Source organism: Mus caroli, unplaced genomic scaffold (assembly GCF_978045245.1).
Source record: "Mus caroli unplaced genomic scaffold, Mus_caroli_1 scaffold_1, whole genome shotgun sequence".
Lineage (NCBI taxonomy): Eukaryota > Metazoa > Chordata > Mammalia > Rodentia > Muridae > Mus > Mus caroli.
In genome coordinates this window covers 27,755,261-27,777,699 of record NW_028227256.1, presented here as the reverse complement: position 1 = coordinate 27,777,699, position 22,439 = coordinate 27,755,261, and the positions used below count along the sequence as shown (strand labels likewise).

General features: G+C 40.0%; 1 protein-coding gene across 10 annotated transcripts in view; it reads left to right on the top strand.

The window, feature by feature from the left end:
• Positions 1-19,311, top strand: part of Phf3 (PHD finger protein 3) — a 64,838-nt gene extending 45,527 nt beyond the window's left edge. For all 10 annotated transcript variants that reach the window (XM_021158718.3, XM_029483345.2, XM_029483348.2 and 7 more), the window contains 11 exons: positions 1,130-1,313; positions 1,613-1,757; positions 2,203-2,359; positions 5,818-5,934; positions 8,325-8,456; positions 9,237-9,372; positions 10,422-10,617; positions 11,492-11,639; positions 13,494-13,583; positions 15,805-16,000; positions 16,230-19,311. In XM_021158718.3, the coding sequence (XP_021014377.1) occupies positions 1,130-1,313; positions 1,613-1,757; positions 2,203-2,359; positions 5,818-5,934; positions 8,325-8,456; positions 9,237-9,372; positions 10,422-10,617; positions 11,492-11,639; positions 13,494-13,583; positions 15,805-16,000; positions 16,230-18,355 (3,627 nt within the window). In that variant the 3' untranslated portion in view covers positions 18,356-19,311. The remainder of the gene's footprint in view (positions 1-1,129; positions 1,314-1,612; positions 1,758-2,202; positions 2,360-5,817; positions 5,935-8,324; positions 8,457-9,236; positions 9,373-10,421; positions 10,618-11,491; positions 11,640-13,493; positions 13,584-15,804; positions 16,001-16,229) is intronic.
• Positions 19,312-22,439: the final 3,128 nt, after the last annotated feature.

The window sequence follows — 22,439 nt, the reverse complement described above, 5'->3', positions numbered from 1 at the left end:
TCTATCATTAGATTTCTCTACTGTAATATTTATTGCATTTCCGTGTGTGGTAGGAATGAAATTATCAGACCTGTAACAGTAACACATGCTTCTGGGGATGGAGAGGTGGCTGAGCAGTTAAGATCACTGGTTGTTCTTTCAGAGGACCCAGGTGAAATTCCTAGTGTTCACAGCATAGCTCACAGGTATCTGTAACTCCAGGGCTAGGGGTGACAGTTACTCAGTCCTCCACAGGCACTGCCCATGCATACAGTGCACTTATATGCATATGTAGAAATAAAAAATAGGTCTTAAAAAACACCCCACCACATTTCTACTCTTAATATTACGTCTAGTTAGGAAACTAAAAAATAAGTGAAAAATGAGAGCATTCTAAAGTTTCCATGTTTATCTTAATCTTGATCTGTAAATGGTTATCCTCCCTATGGTTTTAGATAAGTGTGATGTGATTAATTTCTCTCTGAGAAGTAGCAGGTACATTGATGGTACCCATGGGAGTTAAAATTGCCTGTTGACATCCTGGCAACATAACTGGTACCTGTGCTGAAGTTAATGAGCCTTGTTTGTTCTTTAGGGGTACATAGGCAAATGCTGGTGCTCAGTTGTCCGCAGTTCCGTCCTCCTTCATATTTACAGCCAACTAAGGTCCTTACAGCCTGATCTCGGTTTTGTTTTCCTTTCATAGGATATTATGTATTTTATACAAAATAGATGGTTAACAATAGAATCTTGTGGTTTTTAATAATGGTAACTTATTTTTGTGTACATATGTTTTTAAGATTTATTTATTTATTTTATATATGTGAGTACACTATAGCTGTCTTCAGATACACCAGAAGAGGTTATCAGATCCATGACAGATGGTTGTGAGCCACCATGTGGTTGCTGGGAATTGAACTCAAGACCTTTGGAAGAGCAGTCAGTGCTCTTAACTACTGAGCCATCTCTCTAGCCCCTATTTTTTTTTTTTTTTTTTTTATATCTTATAGAAGTTTGGGTTGAAAATGTTTAGTTTCTTACAGGTTGTAATGTTAACTAGATTTAATTTTTTTCACTTACATATTATTGAGGTTTGTCTTAAATAGTAAGTAGTTTTTGTTTTAATGCAACATACTACTGTATTTTTCAGGAGTCTGGTGAGGGAAAAACTTCCTCTGACAGTAGAGATAATGAAATTAAAAAATGGCAGCTAGCCCCTCTTCGCAAGTTGAGCCAACCACATTTACCTCGGAGATCATCAGAAGAAAAAAGTGAAAAAATAGCAAAGGAATCTGCAGCTTTTGCCTGTACAGGAGAGAGAGTGGTGAGATCAGGTAGGGAGACTGCTGGAGATTATGTACTTGTATTTAGTATTACAGAAGGTTGGCATATCTTGGAAATACTTGGAAAACAAAAACAAAAAAACATGAGTGCGTACACTTTATGGCTCTAGAACCACTCTTGATCACAGGAGATTTTAGACACTCTGCACCAGGACTATTTGAATAATGAACTCTGGGCTCTGGCATTATTTCTAAATACTTAGTCTGCATGGATTTAAACTTAGATCATGTATTATAGAGAAAGTATCTTTTAAAACAGTTTAATGAGTTTAGCTGCTTTTTACAACTAGGTACTCATGAGAAGCAAGAGACAAAAAAGAAGAAAATGGAAAAGGGTGGACCTAATGTGCACCCGCCTGCTACTGCTTCCAAGCCTTCTGCAGATCAGATCAGACAGAGTGTCCGACATTCTCTCAAAGATATTCTTATGAAAAGGTAACATGTTGTTATGCCAGTGGTTGAATAACAGGGGCTTTTCATGTATTTGAAAATAATTGAATTGGAACACAGGGCCCCCAATGGAGGAGCTAGAGAAAGTACCCAAGGAGCTGAAGGGATCTGTAACCTTATAGGAGGAACAACAATATGAAATAACCAGTATCCCCAGAGCTCGTGTCTCTAGCTGCATATGTAGCAGAGGATAGCCTAGTAGGCTATCATTGAGAGGAGAGGCCCTTGGTCTTGCAAACTGTATATGCCCCAGTACAGGGAAATGTCAGGGCCAAGAAGTGGGAGAGGGTGGGCAGGGAAGCAGGGCGGGAGGAGGGTATAGGACACTTTCGGGATAGCATTTGAAATGTAAATGAGGAAAATGCCTAATAAAAAAATTGTTTAATTAAAAACAAACACAACAGAAAAAAAGAATTGTTTTCATTTTAAGACTTACAGATTCAAACTTGAAGATCCCAGAGGAAAAGGCAGCAAAGGTTGCCACAAAAATTGAAAAAGAACTTTTCTCTTTTTTTCGGGACACGGATGCCAAGTATAAGAATAAATATAGAAGCTTGATGTTTAATCTAAAAGATCCTAAAAACAATGTAAGTAATTTGTTTTGTCCAAGTTTTCTTAAACTTGTGTGCATGTGTATGTATGGGCATGCACATACTGTGGTTCTTCTATCAGAGGACAGCTTTGAGTCATTCCTCTCTAGAGTGTCTGCAGACAGTTACAACTTGGTCATCAAGCTGAGCGGCCAGTGCCTTACCCACGGAGCCATCACACTCCGGAGTCCTGTAATGGCTATGCATGCCATGGTCTGAACTGCGATCTAGGACTTTGATGAAATAGCCCTTTCTAATGGGTTCTGAATTGGAGTGAGAGGATCAGTTTGGCTCTTGGTTTAGACTCCACAAATATGTCCTGCAGAGGTCCTTAGTCTGAGTGCCTCCGAGAACAGCTGTGGTGATGTTTGTAGATGTCAGTCACATTGTGAGGATGTGGAGCATCCCAGGGTAGCCCACACAGCATTCTCTCTGTGGTTGGTTTGCTTGTGGTACTAGGGATTAAATGCTGGGCCTCATGGCACAGAGTTTGCTCTCTGCAGCTGAGCTCCTTCTAAGAGCATCATTTCTCATTGACAGGGAAGGGATGTAGCTGGGATCTATCTACAACTCAGTGAGTGCCAGGATTGCAGGCCTGAGTCCCAATCTCCACACACTTGTCTCTGGGACTAAACCCAGAGCTGCCGCATGCTGAGCAGGCACTTTACCAACTGAGTTGCGTGGGCAGCCCCAGAACATGACATTTGAGTAAGCTCCCGTGCTGCTGACTTAGGAATCCTCGACAGCAGTGAGGAGTGTTGGGAGTCTGTTGAACAACGTGTTTGGATGTATGTGCATTTTCTTCTCGTCACTACCTCTTGCATAACACAGTTAAACGAATAAAAAAAAATTTACTCTAAAGTATTCTTCAAAAATCTCTGTTAAGCCTAAGCATTTGTTATTTAAACCTGTATGCTCACTCAAAACGTCACATTTTGTTGTAAACTAAAAACAAAGATCCAAGCCTGACAACATGAGCTTTGCATCAGAGCTTTCTAGGGAATCTGTGACAGAAAGATCACCTAAGCTGCGAATTCCCAGACAGCCTGAACAGCAGAGTGAGACTCTGTTCTTTCCCTGGAAAAGTATTTTAAAATATTTTTGCCAAATTAAATAGAACTTTATTAAAAATATATTTTAACTGTGGATTAAACATTATTGCTATCTTACTTATATCTTGGGATTTCTTGTTGGAGACTTAGAAAAAATCCATAAGGTGTGTGTATTTGTATTTGTATGTGTATATGAGTTTACACATAGAAAGTTCTATACTGCATATGCTAAGCAAAAATTATGCAGTGAACTCTTTCAGTGTTCCAAATATAAATATGATTATTTTGTGTGTTATATTTAGGTAGGTGCATTGAGAAATTTTGCTGAAGGTGATTCTAGATTATAGAATTAAATTAAATGTATTTGTGTAAAAGTTTTCACATTAGTGATGTAAGTTTGCATATTAATATTTGCTACAAAATAGTCATCTCTCAAAAATAATGCATTTCAACAGCAGACTAGAAATACTGAGGAAAAATTGCATATGTACTAAAGATGTATAGGCTTATTTTTCTAGTTGTCACTCCCTATGTAATGTGTGTAACATATATGTACACAGTTTGTTTTTGTTTTTGTTTTTGGTTTTTGTTGTTGTTGTTGTTGTTGTTTTGGTTTTTCAAGACAGGGTTTCTCTGTGTAGCCCTGGCTGTCCTGGGACTCACTCTGTAGACCAGGCTAGCCCCTCGAACTAAGAAATCCGCCTGCTTCTGCCTCCCGAGTGCTGGGATTAAAGATGTGTGCCACCACATCCAGCAAAGAAATCTTTTTTTTTTTTTTTTTTTTTGCTTTTTTTGCTTTTTCGAGACAGGGTTTCTTTGTGTAGCCCTGGCTGTTCTGGAACTCACTCTGTAGACCAGGCTGGCCTCAAACTCAGAAATCAGCCTGCCTCTGCCTCCCGAGTGCTGGGATTAAAGGCGTGTGCCACCACACCCAGCTCATAGTTTTTAACATATTAAGAAAATATAGGTGCTGGAGAGATGGCTCAGCGGTTAAGAGCACTGACTGCTCTTATGAAGGTCCTGAGTTCAAATCCCAGCAACCACATGGTGGCTTACAACCATCTGTAATGACATCTGACGCCCTCTACTGGTGTGTCTGAAGACAGATACAATGTACTTACATATTAACAATAAATAAATCATAGCCAGGCGTGGTGGCGCACGCCTTTAATCCCAGCATTTCTGAGTTCGAGGCCAGCCTGGTCTACAAAGTGAGTTCCAGGACAGCCAGGGCTATACAGAGAAACCCTGTCTTGAAAAAACAACCACAAAAAAAGAAAATATAGAGACAGTTTAAACTATAGTCACATGACAATGTTGCTGCAGCAAGAAAAAGCCATCATTAGGTGATTTTGCCATTGCGCACACATCAGAGTGTATTTACATAGACAAAGGCAGCTAGGCCCCCTTCTTTATCACTAAGTAGTAAATTTTAAATGTGTATCATTGTTTGCATGGATTATTGTTGACTGGAATGTTACATCACATGTCAGCTGTGAATGGAATGGGGTGTGTAAGTTATATGATAATAGTACATAGTTTTTATTGGCAATTTAAACATCAAAGATTTAGAATTTGGGCTGAATTCATGGGAACTATTAGGGGAAATGTAATTGAAGTATTTTAAAATATGCTAACAGCTGTTGAAGAAAAATATAAGTTGTATAGTCTGTCATGGACCAAGAACTATATATTATATAAACTAATATAAACTATAACAAATATATAATAATACATAATGAAATAAAATATATAAACCGTATAAACTATATAATCTAGAAATGTTTCTCAGTATTCAAATGAAGATTGCTTTTCCTTGCAGTTAGTTCTTTGCTGTGGTCTCCACTCAAGCCTGCCAGGATTCAAATGTAAAAATCTTAAGAAAACAGAAAAACAGAGGCATCACTACATCGATTAAAAAGCTCTTTTATTCAGTGCCTTTCCATGAGTGGTGTGGTTATTATAATTTGTCCTGAGGCAGACATGAAACAGTTTTTTGGACAGATGTGTAGTGGTTTCATTGTACTTGCTTTTTCATGTTGCTTTTTACGTGGATTTTCTGGTTTAGGGAATGGGTGGGTGGGTGGGCAGAAGCTTAACAGAATATCACTGTGTAACTGTCCTTGAATTTCATCCTCCTGCCTCAGTCTCAAGATTGAATGCTGGGATTACAGGAATGGCCACTACACTGGCATCAAATTGAATTTTATATAGAATGTGTTTTATGTTTTACTCTTCCAGACTATAAAGCTCTTAGGCTGTATGTACTAGGTTAAATTACATATTCATAAACCAGGCTTTAAAGTGGCTTCAAAGTTAAAGTTGTTTATTGGAAGTTCACATATTACAGCTCTTTTTTGTTTCTAAATGTTTATGTGTCCTTTTCATTTTAAAATCCTGTAGATATTATTTAAGAAAGTTCTAAAAGGAGAAGTAACCCCTGATCATCTTATAAGAATGAGTCCAGAAGAACTAGCCTCCAAAGAGTTAGCTGCATGGAGACGAAGGGAGAACAGACACGTAAGGACATCTAACTTTGTGTTCCACTTGGCTATCAGTACAGAGTGCAAGGAAAACAGGCCTTCTCTTCCTTTACTTCATAGTCTCTGCTCCACCCCTTCTCTTCTTCCCCTTTCTCTTTCCTTCCCCTCTCCTCCCCCCTCCCCTCCCTTCTTATCTTCCTTCCCCTTCCCCTTCCCCCTTCCCCCATCCGGTCTGGCTGGTCTTTTGTCAACATTCTAAGTTACTAAGACTGCTGGCATGTGTCACTTCACTTTTTTTTTTTTTTTTAAGATTTAATTATTTTATGTATGAGTGTATTTCCTGTATATATGTATTTCATGTACCTGTAGTATCAAAAGAGGGCATATGTCTTAGGGTTTCTCTTGCTGTGCTGCAACCCCAGGGCCAAAGCAACGTTGGGAGGAAAGAGTTTCTTGGGTTTATATATCCTGAATCATAATCCATTGAGGGAAGCTAAGACAGGAACTCAGACAGGGCAGGAGCCAATGCAGAGACCATGGAGGGGAGCTGCTTCCTGGCTTGCCCTTGTGTCTCTAACAGTGAGCTGGGCCCTCTCCCATTGATCACTAACTAAGAGAATCCCCTGCAAGCTTGTCAGCTTACAGCCTGATCTTGTAGAAGCATTTTCTCAATTAGGGTCTCCTCCTCTCAGATGACTGTAGAGTGTATCAGATTAATATATAACTAGTCAGCACAGCTTCAGATCTCAGAAAACTGGAGTTACAAACAGTTGTGAACCTCCATGTGTGTCCTGGGAAGTGAGCCGATGTCTTCTGCAAGAACAAGTGCCCTTAACTATGAGTGTCTCCAGACTCTGCTTCCTAAATTCTTAAATTTTAGTGCCTGTCTTCATCTCTGCAGGTTTTCTTTCTTTTTTTTTTTTTTTTTGCTAATTACAAGATTGAAAATTATTTTATGATTTGTTACTTGCAAATCAGAACAATTGGAAAATAAGCATTAACCAACCCGTGCTTTCTATAAGCAGTTTGAATGCATTATAACATTAACATTTTAATGAATCAGATTGTAGATTCTAAAACTTTGTAAAACTTTTCAGAATCTACTGGAAGATAACCTGACTTGTCATATATAAGTATGCATAGAAATATTGTTATGTTTGTGTGGTATTGTCTCAGATCAAACTGGAGTGTTGTAATTTGTATATTGTACGAAATTTTTAAAATAAAAATTTCTCAAAGTCACAGGTACCAAAAGTTTTCAGTTGGGATTTATACTTGCAGTACCTTTAATGTCAACCTTTAAAGATGAACTAAAAACTCTGCTCATCCATTCATTCATTCATTGGAGGAAAGAGCTCACTGTATAAAAGAGCCCAGGCTGCAGTCCCCTTGCTCCCACTCTCCCCAAGTGAGAGATAAATGGCCACTTGTGCCACCATGCCTAGCAAGTTTGAGGGAATAGATGATTTTGAGCATTTGTCTTCAGATATAGCCATTAGCTACCCATTTTAGGAAATAATGATTATGTATGGTTTTTATTGACCTGCATAATATACAGGATTCTTTTGTTCATGCTGCTTGTGGCTTAGATATTAACCATCCCTGGGCTGGGCTTGAGGTGGTCTGAGGGTCGAGAGACCATGCAGTGTATCATACTTTTTTTTTTTTGCTTTGATTTCATATAATCTTGCCTCCTCTGTATTTTGAAAATAATGTTCATATCGTCTTTCTGTCAACACCCCAAGTCTGCACTCGCCTTACCTGAGCTTTGAAACTGGGTGCATTTGCTTTGGAGACCATGTTTTTCTTTTCTTTGTATGGTAAAGACCCTTTACCCACTGACCAATCCCACTAGTTCTATTTGACTCTTTTAATGGATGTTTTACAACCAACAAATGAGATGAATGGACAGACCTTTACAGTCCTTATTGTTCTTTGCTCTAGTGCACACATGCCCTGCTCTTTCTCATACTCTTGTTATACTTGCTAACTTTCATAGGTTGTTGCTGAGTTTCTTTCTTTTAATTGCCAGTGTTAACTAAAAAGGTCCAGGAGACAGGAGAAGTAGGTTGCCTTGGTTTTTGTTTGTTTTAGAATCATTGACTAAGTTAGTATTGGAGGGATACACTAGATCATCAGATGAAGCACATGAGTCAAGTTCATTCTTGGTTCCTTGCAAGCTGATTTCAAGTATAAATACTGTGTTTCTCACTCTGAGCATTGCCTCTTGGTTGCCTCCTTGCAGAGGGTTAATGTGAGCCTCTCATGGCTGAGGCATAGAGTTAATTCTTAAGATCTCTCCATACTTCTCAGCTTCTATTGGTATTTTATATCAGAGAAAAACTAAAAGTCAATTATAATTCTTTAGGTTAAATTCTCATAAATTAAGGCACATACTTTAAATGTTTCCTTAAATTATTTTGTTAGACCATAGAGATGATTGAGAAGGAACAGAGAGAAGTGGAAAGACGACCAATCACAAAAATAACTCACAAAGGCGAGATAGAAATCGAGAGTGACGCCCCAATGAAGGAGCAGGAAGCAGCCATCGAGATCCAGGTAGGAGCAGATCTGTCCTATGTGGTCTACAGCTCCAAATATAAAGGTGGACAAAAGCTTTTCTCATGCTCTTAAAGCAGAACTTTGTTTTACAGTAGTGAGCTTTAAAGTAGCCTGTTTTACTGAGCTAGTTCTTAAGACCTTAGTGCACATTGTCTGCGTTATAGGTGCCTGGTAAAGCTTGTTAGAATCCTGGGGTATTTGATATAGTAATTCCTTGGTGCTTTGTTTTTGTTGTTGTTTGGTTTTGATTTCGGTTTTAAGGTGTGTATTGTAGAAAGGCAGAGAGAGAGAGAATAATAGAGAAGTAGAGACTGGCCATGGCCATGTGGAGAGAGGGGGAAAGGGAGTGGGGAGAGAGGCGGCAAGCGGGAAGCAAGAGGAAGAGAGACAAGAGAGGAAGAGGGGAGCGAGAGCTCCTTGGTGCTTTGTAAATAGTGCAATTTGAGAACCATTGCGGCTTTCCTTTAATTATATTAAGATGTCTTTTCTCTTGTATAATAGAAAAATGAGAAGTAAGTAGATCAGGGTGGAGACAGTCTACTTCAGGGTTCCTTGTTTTCAAAAACCAGTGGAAAAAATGACTTGAAGTTTCATTAGAAGCTTTAAAAACTGAGCTGTTTTGAGTTTTTACTTTAACAATACTAAGTATTTTTTTTTTAAGAAAGTAAACAACTTTTTGAATGTAATGGCTTGACTTTGACAAATTAACAACTTGATTTTTAAAATTGCTGCCAAAATTTATCTGTTAAAATTCATTTTTATTTTCACTTCTGTTAGGAACCGTCAGCTAATAAGTCATTGGAGAAGCCAGATGTGTCTGAGAAACAAAAAGAAGAGGTTGACTCCACATCTAAAGATACCACTAGTCAACATAGACAGCATCTCTTTGACCTGAACTGCAAAATATGCATAGGTTGGGAGTCTTGCTAGCTCTGGTGTTGTGCTTACTGTTTAAGGGGTATATTTTAGCACTCATGTTTGTAGGTTTTACTCTCTGGTTTGGATGGTGCAACGCCAACCCACTCCTGTTGTATGAGAGTGGATCCGGTGTATAAACACCAAAGCAGACACAGCCGTGCTTTACCATGTGCACAGGGATGCAAACATAACAGTAGACATCTGCTAAGAAGACCATTCGATTTGCTAATTGTCAGAATGTTGGAGGTTTTGTTTGTTTGTTTTTCCTTTTGGATATTATAGTCCCAAATTAGTGTCATTTTCTATTTCACATTGTTCAGGTTTAGTGCCATGTGCTATGTATGTATGCATTTATGGTTAGGAGTAGATAGAATACAGATTTATTTTTACTGGCAGGAGGTTATCAATATTTTAGGAAAAAATTCATGAGGGAGCCAGATTTACTTTACATTGTACAATATTTTCATTTTAGATTGTTAATATTCTCTTTTGTTTTTTTTTGTTTTTGATTTTGTGAGAGGGGTTTCCTTACGTAACAGCTCTGGCTGTCCTAGAACTCACTTTGTAGACCAAGGCGGGCCTCAAACTCAGAGAGCTGCTGGCCTCTGCCTCCCCAGTGCTGAGATTAAAGGCTTATGTCACAACATTTCCCATTACTGTGTTAACATTCTTTTCTTTATTTTTCACTTTCATAACTGAGGAGTAGCACCAGCGACTTCTCATTTGCACCGTTTTCTGTTTAAACAGTGGTGATAACTGGAAAATAGTTAAAAGGCGACATTAAGTCAGTCCAGGTGAAACCCTTCACAGTGTGAGGAAACCTCATTTCAGTTAGCTTAGGTCTCTGGGTGCCATTGATAAATTATTTGCTGCTTAGAATAAGTGTAACAATTTGCTATGAGAAAACATCACAGGTATATATTATCCCAGGAAATATTTATTCAGTAATGGAACCAAAGAACTTATAGCACTTTTGAAAGTAAAAATGCATGACAGTGTAAAACTTGCAGGTAACAATCTTATTTTGGTGTTTTCTGGTTTCAGGTCGAATGGCACCACCTATAGATGATCTTTCTCCAAAAACTGTGAAAGTTGTTGTAGGAGGAGCCCGTAAACATTCAGACAACGAAGCAGAGAGTCTAGCAGATGCGTTGTCTTCAACTACTAATATTCTGACCTCTGATTTCTTTGAGGAGGAAAAACAAGAATCTCCCAAGTCAACATTTTCTCCCACTCCACGGTAGCTTTCTCTCGGGCATAATTCTATAATAAGCATTGCTTAATTGTACTTAAAGATGTGCAAACACAGAAAAGGGACATTTCCTAGAGACTTCTGAGAAAGTGACTATGTATACCCCAGGCCAATGGATAAGTGAATAGGACTTCAGGGTTAATTTATTTGAATGGATTTTAGATTTCAGACTTTCAGACTCTTAATTATGGGCTGAAAGGATGGCCCAGCATTTAAGAGCACTGGCTACTCTTGCAGAGGACCTGGTTTCTATTCCCAGCACCCTCAAGGCATATCATAATTGCCTGTAACTACAGTTCCAAAGGTACCTCCCTCTGGCTTCCATGGACACGCACATGGTACACAGGCAAAATTCCATACACATGACATAAAAGCAAGTAAATCTTTATAAAGAAATCAGAAACAAATGATTTAAATACAATGATCTCAAGAAGTAGGAGCTATAGCCTTTGTTTGATGCATGCACAACCTCAGAGCAGTTTAGGAGGGTATCCTCGTAAAGCATGACTGTACGGTTGTGATTGTATATTTATAATTGAAAGTGCAAATTTTTTATTGAGTTCATTTGAATTGAGTGAACAATTGAACTAAAGTGTTTACTGACTTTTTGACATAAAATACTTGTAGTGATTATAGAAAGTAGACTCACTCATTCATGGATATTTCATTACATTTATTTGTGTGTGTATTTGTGCTACAATACTCATGTGGGGGTTTGAGGACAACTTTGAGGAGTTGATTGCTTCTTTCCACCTTTATGTGACTCCAGGGATTGAACCCAGGCCCTTAGGATTGGGGGCAAGTATCTTTACCACAGCGCTATCTGGCCTGCGTGTTTGCTAACTTTAGTATCCTTTTCTAGTCCAGAGATGCCTGGAACTGTGGAAGTTGAGTCAACCTTTCTGGCTCGATTGAACTTCATCTGGAAAGGTTTTATCAATATGCCATCTGTGGCAAAGTTTGTTACCAAAGCCTACCCTGTGTCTGGATCCCCTGAGTACTTGACAGAGGTACTGTGACCGTTTCTCCCTTTCCTTGCTTGGGTTTGCATGTGTTTCTGAAAGCAGCAGGCAGGGAAACATGCTGTTAATAATAATTTTAAAAAAATCTATAATGCTGACAAATTTATGGCAAAGTTAGCCTGTGAAAAAAGGCTTAATTGCTTTTGAAAAAAATTGTTTGTTAAAGAAATGGAATTCCTACACTATTCAGGTTTCAGGACCATTGTACCTGCCTGTGTCTGTCACTGTTGAGGTTGTCACTCTGTCAGCCTTAGAGAGCACTGACCAGCCACTGCAGCACTTCCTGTGGTTAGTTAAATAGAGAATAAACAGCAGTAGTGTAATACTGTGGTTAGTGACCAAGTGTCACATTTAAATATCAAAGGAGATCAAGCCAGTATACGTGCGCCGAATACATTATTTTTGTGGATTTGATCCATTAGTTTTTTGGTTTATCTAAATCATCTGATCATTCCCTATAATGGTAATTGTTTTTTTTTTTTTTTTTTTTTTTTGATTAGGCTGAAATTTTCCTGTCTCACCTTCGTCCTTTCCCCTTGTGATCTTAGTGTGCAGCCAGGGCCCTGTGTGTGCACAGCAAGCCTTCTTTCTGTCGCTGAGCCTCAGCACCGGTCCTATACATGCCCATTGTTCTGAGTTACTACACAGAGCTGCTGGTGTGCAGTTTACTTGGGCAATAATCTTTTAGGAATGTGAATATTGTTAGAGAAAAATTAAACAGGCTACTAGTGGACTTTTGGTGGGTAAAAAAATAACCCTTTAGAATTTTTATTTTTTCTTTAGATCATTTTGAAGCTAATCCTTTTGCATGGATAATTAGGTCCTGGTCTCTCAGACCCTTTTAAATTTGAATAAAGATATTTTTCTTGGTGCCATAGTTTGCAGTGTGGTTAGTTTCCTGAACTCCTTCACTGACTTTTATTTTACTTTTATTACAGCTAAGATATCAAAATTTTGAAAGTAACTAATGAATTAAATAAACTTAATTTTACTTTCATGCTTTTCCTTGGTTTTCATAGAAAAAAAGAATATACTGAATAAAGTTTTAAAATTTTGTGATTATATATATGTATCAATATACATATAGTGCGTGTAGTTAAGCCCTTTAAAACTGTATTGTTACAGAGTTAATTTTCTCTTGCAAAATATACTATGTAATTAAATTGCATAAAATCTGAACTTCAGCTATTAATTATTAAGGATTCCTTCAAAAAATATAAAAAGTGGCAGGCATAGTGGTACACACTGTTAGTACGAGCACCAGAGACAGAGGCAGGGCGATCTCTTATAAGTTCAAAGACAGCCTGGTCTACATAGTGAGTTCCAGGACTGCTAGAACTACATTTTGGGACCCTGTTTCAAAAAAACCCAAAACATAGTAATAATGCTGTCCATTGCCACAGACCACCATTGAGAAGCTGAGAGCCCACCCCAAATTGTGTGTGTGGTGCTGGCCACAGGGTCCTTGTGCTTTCTATCCTGCCTTGGCATGACCTTAGATTTTGATCTTAGTGTTGAGGCTGTTTATGTCTGTGTGTCCTTAGTAACTGCATTTCCAGTATTATTTATTTGAAGTTGGCATTTGAGTTAGGCTTAGTTGCTATCTCTCTACTGGGTTTTATTTTGTGATGTGATGCAGTTTGTTTATTCTTTGTGTCTTCTGGGGATTGATTGAACTCTGAGTCTTACACATGCTAAGCACGTGCTCTATTACCATGTTCTAAGCCCTGTTTTCTTGTTTTTATTCTTATTCAAATTATTTTCAAAGCTAAGCATGTCTGAGTCATGGGATTGTAGTGAAGATGTTGTGGACTTGTTGATCATCTTTTCTTTTATCCGTAGGACCTGCCAGACAGCATTCAAGTAGGTGGCAGGATATCACCTCAGACAGTTTGGGATTATGTGGAAAAAATAAAAGCATCAGGCACCAAGGTGAGTAAACCCAACAGTGGCAGTATGTGAAATGTTTACAGAGTCAAACTACTTAAAGTCTCACACAAGGATCCGTTGTCTCTTACGGAGAGGGAGCTAATACAAATCGGAAATATATATAACCTATCTAGGAGGTAATAGACAGCTCAGTTACCAAGTGACTGCTACATAGGCTTGATCCCCAGCACACACATAACACAGAATGTGAATGTGCACACTTATAAGCTCAGCTCTGGGGAGACAGAGATGTGCAGACCAAGCAGGCTAATTAGAGCTCAGCTACAAATGACACTTTGGTTGATCGGTGGATTCTAACTGTGAATACATAAACTGAAGCAAAGCCATTTGCTCAACCTTCCCTTGATTCTCTGCTTTCTGGTATGTGTTCTCTGTAGCTTCTGTCAACACTGTGGAAAGAAGTGTGTTAGAGTAAGTATGAAGTTTACCTGTGTCAGACAGGGCATGGCCAAGCTCTGTATGCCCATGTAGACTCTACTACAGTCCGGCGGTTCAGACCCTGCAGAAGCCTGTCCTCCTCTGTGGGGATGCTGTGAGGCCTAGGGCTCTGAGCTTGTAGGATCAGTTGGGAACCAGGCTGCTTCTTGCCACTTTACTGTTTCCTAGTTCGTGCTTTCATCAAGCACAGACGTCGTCACAGGTCACTTAGCAGCAACAGATGGGAACCAGCGAAGGCTGAACCTCAGATTGTTTTTAACGGCAAACCCCAGAAATTGCAGTTGTCTTTGCTTGAGCAATAGTTGGTGAGAACTGAGTCACACAGCTGTGTACAACTGGAAAGAAAGGCAGAGAGGGCTACGTGCCAGCCAGACATTAAGGTCTGTTAGTAACAGGAAGAGGTGATTATAAACTGAGATGTAACCTCGGCCTCCGTCACAGTAATGCTTCTCTTCACCTGTGGTCTCCATTTATTTGCTGTATTTCCTTAAACTCAGAGAATAATATTTCATGGAATAATATAAATCCGTTTTTGTAGAAATTTCTTTTTCTCTTTAGAGTGACTAAAAGGGAGAGTCTTTTTTTTTTTTTTTTTTTTTAAGATTTATTTATTATATGTAAGTACACTGTAGCTGTCTTCAGACACTCCAGAAGAGAGCGCCAGATCTCGTTACAGATGGTTGTGAGCCACCATGTGGTTGCTGGGATTTGAACTCTGGACCTTTGGAAGAGCAGTCGGGTGCTCTTACCCACTGAGCCATCTCACCAGCCCAAGGGAGAGTCTTAAACTGAGAAAGATCTCGTTTTCCCCTAGTATAAACTGTTGAATTGATACAGTGTTAACCATTCATTGAAACAGTTAAAAGGTTATTGAACTTGGGAGGTCAGGACAGGCAGACCTCTTGAGGCCAGCTTGGTTTACATGGCCAAAAAAAGACTTACTGTTTGGTTGCTCTTACTTCTTTCTCTCTCCCTCCTGACCCCTGGACACATATTACTGTCCAGTACTTTATAACATACCTTCAGCTTGAAATAATTTAAACACATAGTAGTTAGTTAGCTTTAGATATATTAGAATGTGATATCACGAATACATTTTGGATATCCCTTATCCAAACTGTTTGAGATCAGAAATGCTTCAGATTTTGAGCTTTTTTGAATTTTGGAATGTTAGCATATATATATACATAACATGATACCTTGAAAATAGGGATTCAAGTATAATTATGAAATGAGTTATGGATTATGTAAACCTTCTAAACATAGACTAATGGTAATTTCATACAAAATTTTTGAGGTACCTGTGTTTTGATTGCTCACATGTAGATAGGTATAGAATTTTCTAAATGTTGGCCTCCAAGTTTCAGAGTTGAGAGCATTTCTTTATAACCTGTACATAATTCTAGGAGGCCAAGCCATAGCTTAGCTCACTAGTAGTTTTCTTTTTGTGTCAGTTTAGACTTAGTAGTGAAACAGGCCTTTTCCGTCTTGACTGAATACATTTAAAGAAAAACCTCCATTAGTAAAGTAATACCAAATTATGATTATCTTTTTATTTGAAATAAGGTTGAGCACCCCAGAGACAGATAACAAAATTCTTGAGTTAGCCAGTCTTAAAAACTTAGAATCTGTTATACGTATGTTTTTAGAATCTTATCAAAACCAAAACTCAAAATTAGATGAGTACTAATTAATAAACTATTTAAAAATCAAGCTACATTTTAGGTTACTATTTTAAGCAATTGTTTGTTATTTTCTTGAATAGGAAATCTGTGTGGTTCGCTTCACACCAGTAACTGAAGAAGATCAGATTTCTTACACTTTGCTGTTTGCGTACTTCAGTAGCAGAAAGCGCTATGGTGTGGCTGCTAACAACATGAAGCAGGTTAAAGACATGTACCTTATTCCATTGGGCGCCGCAGATAAAATCCCACACCCTCTTGTGCCTTTTGATGGACCTGGTATGTCTATGCTCTGGTAATAGAATGGGCTTGAAGTGAGTGGGAAGGGGAGGTCCAGAGTAGAAGGACTGGTTGGTTGCTTTCTGTCTTAGATCTAGACCGTTAGAGATGACATGACTGGGTTGGCCACTGTTCAATAGCTTGTAATAAAGTGCTTGTAAAAGCTCTGAAATGACTGAGAAGGGCGGATGGCTAGTTTATGGCTGTTACATTTGTTTATTTTCTCCAGGACTTGAGCTGCACAGACCTAATCTGTTGTTGGGCCTGATTATCCGTCAGAAGTTGAAGCGGCAGCACAGCGCTAGTGCAGGCCCCAGTCACACGGGCGAGACTCCTGAGAGCGCCCCAATAGCTTTGCCCCCCGACAAGAAAGGTAAAATGGAGTCATGCACAGAGGAAGCAGCAGAGGAAGAGAGTGACTTTTTCAATTCCTTTACAACGGTGTTACACAAGCAGAGAAATAAGCCCTCACAGCCTCTTCAGGAAGACCTGCCAGCAGCAGCTGAGCCTCTGATGGAAGTCACCAAGCAGGAGCCACCAAAGCCCTTAAGGTTCCTTCCTGGGGTCCTGATCGGCTGGGACAATCAACCTTCTACTCTGGAATTAGCAAATAAGCCTCTTCCTGTGGATGACATACTCCAAAGCCTTTTGGGTACCACTGGTCAAGTATATGAGCAGGCTCAGCCACTTGTAGAACAAAGCACTCTTAAAGAAATTCCTTTTATAAATGATCAAGCTAACCCAAAAGTAGAGAAAATAGATAAAGTGGAGGTGACTGAAGGTGAAGCCAAGGAGATAAAAGTTAAGGCAGAAAATATTTCAGTGTCTACAAGTAAAAACTCAGGAGAAGAGGCTTCATTGGTAGGTTCATCTTCCATTTCTCCAGGGCCTTTGGCAAGTCTCAGTCTGAGAGGGAAACCACCAGATGTTTCTACAGAAGCGTTCTTAACAAATTTATCAATTCCCTCAAAACCAGAGGAAACTGTGGGAAACAAAGAGAGAACATTCAAAAGACTGCTGCTCCAAGATCAAGAGAATAGTGTGCAAGACAATAGGACTTCAAGTAACTCTCCCTGCTGGCCTAGCACTGGAAAGGGAGGCATGGATGGGGATGGGAGCGGGAGCGGCAGTGAGGGTCTAGTGGCTAACACAAGAGCCCCACAGTTTATCAACCTGAAAAGGGACCCTAGGCAAGCAGCAGGACGAAGTCAGCAGACAGCTTCTGAAAGCAAGGATGCAGAGAGCTGTAGAAACGGAGACAAGCATGCTGCGTCTGCTCCACCACACAACAAAGAGCCCTTAGCAGAGGCTGTCGGTGGAGAGGGAAAGCTGCCTTCGCAGGAGAAGAGCTCGTGTGTAGAGCAGAGCGACGATTCGGAGGCTGCACCAAACTCATCCTCAGTAGAAAACTTAAATTCGTCACAAGCAGAACAAGCCAATCCTTCACAAGAGGATGTTTTAACACAAAATATTGAAACGATCCACCCGTTTAGAAGAGGATCGGCTCCAACATCATCTCATTTTGAAGGTGGAAATACCTGCCAATCAGAATTTCCTTCTAAAAGCATCAGCTTTACTTGCAGGAGTAGCAGCCCTCGAGCGAGTACAAACTTTTCACCTATGAGGCCACAGCAACCCAATCTCCAGCACCTCAAGTCCAGTCCTCCTGGGTTCCCGTTTCCCGGACCCCAAAACTTCCCTCCGCAAAGTGTGTTTGGATTCCCACCACATTTGTCACCTCCGTTACTTCCCCCTCCAGGCTTCGGCTTCCCTCAGAATCCCCCCATGGTTCCTTGGCCACCTGTTCATGTCCCAGGCCAACCACAACGCATGATGGGGCCCCTTTCACAACCATCACGGTACATGGGCCCACAAAATTTTTATCAGATAAAAGGTATTCGGAGACCAGAAAGGCGCCATAGTGACCCATGGGGTAGGCAAGACCAACAACAACCGGATAGGCCATTTAATAGGGGTAAAGGGGACCGTCAGAGATTTTACAGTGATTCGCACCACTTGAAAAGAGAGCGTCACGACAAGGATTGGGAGCAAGAATCCGAAAGGCACAGACACAGAGACAGAAGCCAAGAAAGAGACAGAGACAGGAAAAGCAAAGAGGAAGCAGCGGCACACAAAGACAAGGAGAGACCGCGGCTCTCACACGGCGACCGGGCACCAGATGCGAAAGCAAGCAGAGATGGTAAGAATGCAGACAAGAAACCGGACAGGCCTAAAGGCGAAGACCAGGAAAAGGAGAAAGAGAGAGACAAGAGCAAGCACAAAGAAGGGGAGAAGGACAGAGAGCGGTACCACAAAGACAGGGACCACACCGACAGAGTGAAAAGCAAAAGGTGAAACTGGAGGCTGCTTTAGCATCTTACATGTGTATCTTTATAAGATTGCCTGGTAGGACTGTGCCATCTTAACCCTCGCGATTGCTGCTTGGCAGGCAGTAAACTATGCTGGTGCACAGTCCTGTGCACCAGTGCCCTCCACCCCTTCTTTACACCACTGTCCTACCTACAGGAATTTAATATTTTTAAAGTTTTACAATACTGTATATTCAAAGATTTGTTTAATTAATATGCAATAAAGGCTTAGAAATTTTAGTTTTATTCCTTAATTGGTAAATATGGTTAACTATGAAATATATTTCCTGCCTCTAGTGAATGTCCTTTCTATAATGACTAATTTGAAAGTAATCTGTGCTCTGTACATTTGTTTTCAATTGCACTGTTTTTAAAGAAAATGTAGAGGAGCAGCAAAAAAGCCAAGCGACTTCCTGATGAGACCATACTATTTAGGTGGCAGTTTTTGACTGTATCACGACCCCAGGGAGGCCATGGGTTGCTTTAATCTGTGCTCATTGAAGGCGTTTCTTACCATGTACTGCAGTTTGTGGTAGGCCATATCCCTTTCCTTTCTGGCTCTTCAGAAACTTGAATACTTAAGCTTGTACATGATCTTGTGTTTTGCTATCCTTTTTACTGTAAAATGTAAATATTTTAAGGGATATTTTGATTCTAAATATGATAAAAGAATTTCTCACCTACTTTGTGTGTGTGATTTGAAATTCAGTAGTAAAAGAGATTCTTCGAAGCTTCTTCTCAAGACATTATTATTTTACTCAGCCAAGAGTATGTAGACACACTGTCAGACACTGCCTAAGAGAGGAGTGGCTTTCTTACATCTTAGATGATTCACGTCTAGAGGCTAGTGCTTAGAACTTCCAGCAGATAGCTCTGCAGTCACCCACTTAGTTGCTATTATGTTTCTGGAAACTTACATATGATTAAACTTTGTTATACAGACTCACTAATCATTATAAAACTGCAGAACTTAAGTGAAATGTATTTTGGTTTTTGATTTTTTGGGGGGGAGGGGTAAAGTGATTTGTTTGTAGGGCAACTGTAAAACTGAGTATGCCAGTTTGACTTGAAATAGAAAATATACAAGACTGTTGATCTTTCAGATCTAAATTTATCTACACCCTGAAATACATCTTGTGCTGATGTTTAAAACCTAAAGCAGTAGCTGCCAGATGATGCTAACACTCGAGACCCCACTCAAGAGTGATCAGTTCTTATCTACTTGTACCCACGAAGAACAATTCCAGTAACTACACAAAATTAAGAGAACTGTTTCTAAAGGATTACCAGGGTTTTGAAACCGAATTAACCTTGCCTGAGAAAGCAGCAGTCAAACATTTTGTCTGAATTGCAAGGATTGCAATATTTTTTTTTCCATCTTTACCTCTGAAATTTATCATCATCATGAAAGTTCTAAAATGAAGGATTTCCGTTTAAATAAAGTATTTTTAACGTTTGGTCTACTTTTATTTTGGCAGTTTAACTTGTTAGGGGAGAGAAAGTGCTCACCCCAGGCCGATTCTAAAGCTAATCATTGTATCCATGGTTGTGAAGAAATGGGTTTCTCATTCCATCTGTGCCAGTTACCTTTACTGACTTCCGTGGTTTGTGAGTTGGCCTAGCATCTGGCTTGTGTTCTAAGGTACAAGGAAAAGGTAATGGGCTGTTGGATGGAAACCAAGAGAGCTACAGCGAGCCCCCGAGTGCCAAGCATTCATGGGACCTTTGGCCAGTTTGATACGGTTGATAATGGTTGACTTAGAGCTTAGGAATCGGGAACCTGGGAAGTTGCTGGATGTTAGCTTGCTGCAGTCAGAGTCCAAGTCCCAGTTAAGCTCTGCTTCCTCCGAGTACTCCCATGTATTTAGCAGTGGTGCTCTGGAAATTAATTTGAGGGGAGCAAAAGAATTTCTCACTCTTTTTCATTCCATCAGTGTTCTTGAACCCCTCCTCAGCAATCTAATGTAGAAGGTAGGACTAGGAAGCCGGCTGTATGCCTTCACTTCTGTTGGTTCAGATCGGCTACTGTGTGTTAATCGCATGTTGGAACTCTGCAGTGCTCAGGTTTGTTGCTGCTCTGATGAGTCCTTGGCAGTTCATGTCAGATGGAAATGCATATGCATCTAGCTGGGAGGTAGCCATTGGAAGTACCCCTTCTGAGGAGTCTAGATGTATTAGGGTTATTGTTTCCTAGAGGGATAGAGCTTATGGCACGTATATAATTTATTAGAATGACTTACAGGCTGGTCCAGCTAGTTCAACACTGGCCATCTACCAATTGAAGGTCCAAGAATCCTTAGTTCACAAGATTGGATATCTCAGCTGATCTTCAGTAGAAGTCAGAAATTGACAGAGAAGTGGGATTTAATGCTAATGAAGGAGTTGAGTGGCCAATGAGAATAAGCAGGCCTAAATGGAGCTATAAAAAGACTGCCATCTGAAGGTGTGGCACCTCAAAAGATCTCCCTCACCCCCCAAAATGGGTCTTACCCTTCAATTTAATTAAAACACCCATCAGAGATGAACCCAGCCACCTGGGTGCCTTCATATCTGAAAGTCAGCTGATTGGGTGTCATCTGTGACCTCATTTCCATGCTATGCAACCTGACATTCTCAGGTCTTGCAAGGATTAAGATGTAGGTAGACGTCTTTGAGGTTGGGTTTATACATTGTAAAGTTGGATTGTTAGCCTTCTGGCAATACAGAATGAGATCATTGTAAATGCCAGTAGTATAGAAGAAAATGGAGTGATGCTGAGTTCCTGTGTTTTATTTTTGGTCCTGCTTTCAAAGTATACTCACATAGGACCTTTTAAGATCACATGGTGGCAAAATCGGAAATGTTCATTGTTATGTGAGGTGTACAGAGTTTTAAAGTGAAAGTGCTCTCACCAATCCACTTCTGGAATCTCTCAGAAGCATTAAGTTCTTAGGTGTTGATGTTCCTGCTCTGTGTGATGTGTGGAGTTAACTGCTGAGGGTCATGGGAAGGTCCCAAGCTGGAGGACTTTGCCCCGTGGTGAGAGGCAGTGGCGTTTGAGTGTGAGACTGCAGGGAGCATGTTGAGGTCACCAAAGCTTACTCCCCCACACCTCCCATTGCTGTGGATTGAATCCTGTCACCAATGAACTACATCTCTAGCCATCTTCAGTAATTTTTAATTTTAATGATAAGCCCTTTTAGATATTAATGCAGCATTTGTGTGAGGGTGTAGCTTGATAGATTTTTTTAAAAAAAAAAACCTAATATGTACAATCCACAGTACCTCATAAGCCAGACAAGGGTGGCATCATAGTCATCTTAGCAGTTTGGAGTGGAAGCAGCTACATGGTGAGTTCTAGGCCAGCTGGGATATTTGAGACTTTGACTCACACATTAGAAAGTAGTGTCTATGGTAAGTTTAATGTCATTGGTTTTGTAAAAGTACTCTGCAAAGTGCTTATACAATGTATTTTATTCATGATAGATCCACAGCCTCCCAACTCTCCTTAGCTCCCTAGCATCCATGTCCTGGAAGCAGGGTGACTGCCTGGCTCACCAGCTGTCAATTTTTTAAGGCGTCTATTCCAATGGTGGGGTCATTTATGCTGGAATCTTGACTGGTTTGATTTTGGTTTGATTTATGTTATGAATTCAGGATTTCGTATTTCTCCCCATCTGCCAGTTCACTCTTCCCAGCCTCTTTTCTGCAGTGTTCCCTTAATCTTGAGAGCAACATGTAAACATAAGTAGAAGACAGTTTGACAGTGTGGCAGTTTAATCTTACGAAGATTTTCTGCTAGAGCCAATGACCTTTCTAGGCTTTTGACCAGGTTTACGATATCAGGCATCAATTTCCCTCCCACAGAGTGAGCTTCATGTGTAACCAGCATATGGTTGGTTATCCCCATAACCATCATGCTATACTGAGCCACTGATTGCTATGGAGTTGATTGTGGTACCATGCAAATTTCAGTGCTGGGTCAACCATTCATACTTTTGCTTCCCCAGCAGCTTCCTTAACACCTGACAGAACATTAGTGTAGCGAACAGGCACTGTATGAACTACATCTAAACCTAGATATGGTGGTG